At 30.6% G+C, this 4,323-nt stretch overlaps 1 protein-coding gene across 1 annotated transcript; it reads right to left on the reverse strand.

The window, feature by feature from the left end:
• Positions 1–1,146: 1,146 nt before the first annotated feature.
• LOC145162944 (LOB domain-containing protein 25-like) lies at positions 1,147–3,231 on the reverse strand. The gene is made up of 2 exons (XM_079081912.1): positions 3,007–3,231; positions 1,147–1,817 (listed from the first exon to the last, which is right to left on the reverse strand). Exon 2 carries the CDS (start codon positions 1,804–1,806, stop codon positions 1,357–1,359), a length of 450 nt encoding a protein of 149 aa, XP_078938038.1. The 5' UTR covers positions 1,807–1,817; positions 3,007–3,231; the 3' UTR covers positions 1,147–1,356.
• Positions 3,232–4,323: the final 1,092 nt, after the last annotated feature.

A 4,323-nucleotide genomic window follows, 5' to 3' on the forward strand; every position in this document is an offset into this window, starting at 1 on the left:
ACGCCGTTTCCATGTAAATGTGAAGGCCTTCCATAACAATTATAAAAAGAAAAGGTGAGAGAGGATCACCTTGTCTAACCCCTCTCTTGATGTCGAATTCTTAAAGGATGTGTTTTACTTTAATATCTACGGCAACAATAAGTTGTTGTTATAGCCTACTTCAACGATACTTACGTCGACGACATTGTTGGCGTAGCAATATGTACCTACAACAATGACGTATATCACAACATGATCCAAAGGTGGAGCTAGTTATGTAGTACCACTTAAATTACCCTAAAAGTGTAAAATAATTTGAAAATATTTTTAGAAATAGTTGTAACCTTTTCAAAAAAAAAAAACTATAAAACCCTAAGCTAAATCCATACTCAAAAGTCCAAAAGATAAAATTAAAGAAACCCACAAAGTCGACCCATTACTCTGTAATACATTAGCTCATATCTAATCTATTTTTGGAAACAAAGAAAGATTGTGTTTTTCTTTGGTATATATGTTATTAAGACTAAATTATATTTTGCCCGTAGCAACATATTAATTGAAATATTTTTTTTCTGCAATATATAAAACTTTTGAAGACCGACGTGCACATTTTTATGTGTGGCGATTTATAAATGATGCTTTGACTTTTAGTTTAGAAAAAAAAGTACTTATTGATATTAAAATTGAAAATGTAATTATTCTAAAATAAATAAACTAAAATGTAATCTATAGACTAGTTTGTTCTATTTGATTAAATTGTATTATCAAAACTTTTTTTTTATCTTGCTATATACGAAAATAAACTGACGAGCCTGATTATTATTATTATTATTATTTTTGGAACCATCGCCACATATGTGATCGGTATAAATATATTGTTATTTTATTTTTAGATCTACTTTTTTGTAAAGACTTGATCCTCAACACTAATGTAAAGAAAACATTTTCACCTTAGACCAAAACCTTGTTTTTCGGCATAGATCAACATTTTTCAACTTTTAGCTGTGACATTTTTCTAGCGTGTTTCATATATAAATAAGTTAGTGCCAAATCAGAAAGTTTATTGGGTCAAAAAGTTTATGTTCGCAGCAAAAATAAAAGAACGCAAATATATAGACGAATAAATTAAATGACTCATAATAATTAAGAGTTTTCTGAACACACAACTTTGGAATCTTAATATACATTATGCAGGATAATTAAGTATTATAGATGGCAACTCAATAACTTACATTATGTAATATCCAAAGAATTCAACTAAGCGATTTTTAGGGTACAAACACAATATAACATTAGTAATTAACACAATTATTAAAAAAGGTTTTTGATCATTTGCATATATTCACATACAATTTCACCTACCACGATCTTGTTCCTTTAAGGGTTATAATTCCATGAATAAGAACCATAATTAGGAGGCAACACATGAGCGTTTTGTACAGAACTCCCTGAACTTTGCGATGGCGTTAATATATTTTGATTACTTGAAAACCGCATAAGATCTGCGTTTGTTGCATCTAGTTCCTTTTGTAGTCGAAGAACTTGTCTTTGGAGTACAGAAATTGCACCAACACAACCATAAACGGGATCTTTTAGACGTGCTTCCGCCTCATAGGCTAGAGAATTGACTGCATCTTCTCTTTGATGAGGTGCAATTTCATTGAGGAGTTTACTGACGTTGCTTGCCCCAAATATTTTGTGGACATTTGCGAATTTGGTTGGATCTTCAGGTGGAAAATATGGGGAAAAAACGCATCCTTGGATGCATTTTCTTCGTAAGAACTTGCAGGCAGCACACGGAGCACAAGGGTGGGTGGAAGAAGCCATATATTTATGTGCTGTATGACACAATGATATTAAATTATATATTGTGAAATTAAGTTAAGGGTATTTCACGAGTCTTAATACTAGATAAAATAAAAACAAACATTAATTTTTATATTTCTTTGAACTACAATTCATGACCCTAAGATTGAAGTTTGTCGGATTGGAACTTGGGGCATCGAAACGCATATTTGACATTGAAAACAAATATATGTCCTTGACGTAAGCGATTATGTAGGAAAAGATATTAAACTTCCATACATATGCCTCGAGTTACCATTAGTGATCAACTAATTGTTATAATTAGCATGCAAATCACACAACATGGTCATGTCAAATGAAACGAAAAGTGAAATACCATGTTATGATTATTTCTTGTTATACTCTTCATTAAATATTTTAACAAAATAATCCTTGCAATCAAAAATCAATTTTATAGTAAAAAAAATATGTTCTTAGAAGTCAAAAGTGAACTATTGTTCGGAATTAACAGATTATTTCATGTCAATCTAAGGGAGCAATTTTATTTCCAACCCAAATAAAACTCGAAATCCATATATTTGTTTGATTTTATTGCCAGCATCCCCAAGAAGTACAAGATATTTCTTGTATCATGCCGGAAGATTACACTACAAATATCAGTACTCCAAACTTTATGACATTTATTAATTTTTTTTTTCTTGAACATCAAGAAATTTATTGTTTCTACTTCATTGTTTTTCTTCATTATTCTGGACAAATTATATCTTAATTTGGTCCCTTTAACCTCACGAAAAGCTGCAACAACAGATTCCTTTTTAAAGTATATATACACAAAGATCTGTCTATTCAAACCCATTTGTCCCCCACCCTTTCTTTCTACGTACGATTCTAAAACACTAAAGTCAAAATGGTTCCAGATCGAAGTCAGCATGAAAGCAAACAGAATCTGGTAAACTACTAGATCTACTAGCATGTACACGCAAAACACGAAGTAATTCAGCCCCACGAAGATAAATCAAGAAAGAACACTACTTTTGTGTCGAATTATGAATCTTTGCATGATAGAACGATCAGTTAGGGTTTTCTACATTTGTTTTTTGTAATTAAAAATTTAAGTATTCCACAATGAAAAACAAAATGGCTTTCTCTTTATACTGTTCCCCTTGCTAGTGAATCTAGTTTGTATAGTACTACATAAGATCTAAGAAGCTATAGAATTACCTGCTAGCTGTATGCATAGATTCCCTGAACTCCAATGCTTAGCTATTATTATAGCTAAGAGATAGCCATTGATAACTTGGATGAAATCTTGTTTACATACAAAAGCAAAGTAAACCCTAGATGAGCATATGAGACGGATTAACAAGAAGCCAGAAGCACAATTATATGAATCAAAAGTGGAAATTAGGTAAAGGAGAGAGAGAGAGAGATATAAAGAGAGAGTTTGTAAAGCTATCCAGGATGTGAGTATTATAGACGCCACATTTTTTATTTGTCGTCTCAGCACCATATAATTTTTCCTTATTCTTCAAATTACCATGCTAATGTCAGCTCATTTTCATGAAATACAAATAAAAAGAAAATGCTAAATTACTATATAAAATATAATGAAAATAAATCATTTCATAAAATATAAAATATAAAAGTTAAATAAAAATATTTAAAATATTATATTAGTTAAAACATAAAATTAGAAAACAACTTTATATGCTTATGAAATATGTTTTTGATAATAATCCTTAGTACTCAAATATAAAGTTCTACAAAATATTCGAATCTACATGAACCTAATATTTTGTATGTGATATGCTATTCAACATGATCAATAAATATTCTCTTATTGTAGAATTAATCACATCATTGCAATAGCCGTTAATCAACGTGTTCAACGATAAGATTATCATAATTTATTTCAATATAAATATCATCAAAATACGTATTTCGACTAATTTCTTATTATTAAAATACTAACGATTCTACATAAACTAATAGAACATAAACTCAGAATAATCTTTTTTTTGAAAACCGCAAATTCATTAAATGGCACCATGAATTAGCAACAAAATAAATCATGGGCAGAAAGGTACAGATACACATAAAAGAGAAAAGAGAACAATGAGAACAGACAACATCTACATTATGAAAAATGAGAATTATTTGCATCATGAGAATGATAAGGAGATAAAGTTATCAGCTAGCATAGTAGGAGAAGGGGATAAGTTCTTGAATATCTTTTTGTTACGTGCTTTCCATATACACCAAATTAGGCAGTGAACAATTCAACAATAGTGATGAATTTCACTCTAATTTTGGGACAAATCCCCCACTTTAATGCGAAATCTAGAAGCTCCGCCACCGTAGAAACATTAAAGACATTTACATTACAACATTTGAATATCCAGAACCGATATATATATAGGGTAGCAAAGTTACACTCAACCATAAGGTGAACGATGGTTTCGGTGAATGTATTGCACATAGGGCAGAGTGAAGATGTTAAATGAACGCCTTTGTGTTGGAGTTTGTCTGCCACAGGAA

This window comes from Lactuca virosa, chromosome 3 (genome assembly GCF_052849685.1).
Source record: "Lactuca virosa cultivar CGN04683 chromosome 3, Lactuca_virosa_CGN04683_v6, whole genome shotgun sequence".
NCBI lineage: Eukaryota > Viridiplantae > Streptophyta > Magnoliopsida > Asterales > Asteraceae > Lactuca > Lactuca virosa.

Excerpts from the sequence above, each read along its gene's own strand:
- LOC145162944 (XM_079081912.1), bottom strand. The coding sequence starts at position 1,806 with ATGGCTTCTTCCACCCACCCTTGTGCTCCGTGTGCTGCCTGCAAGTTC.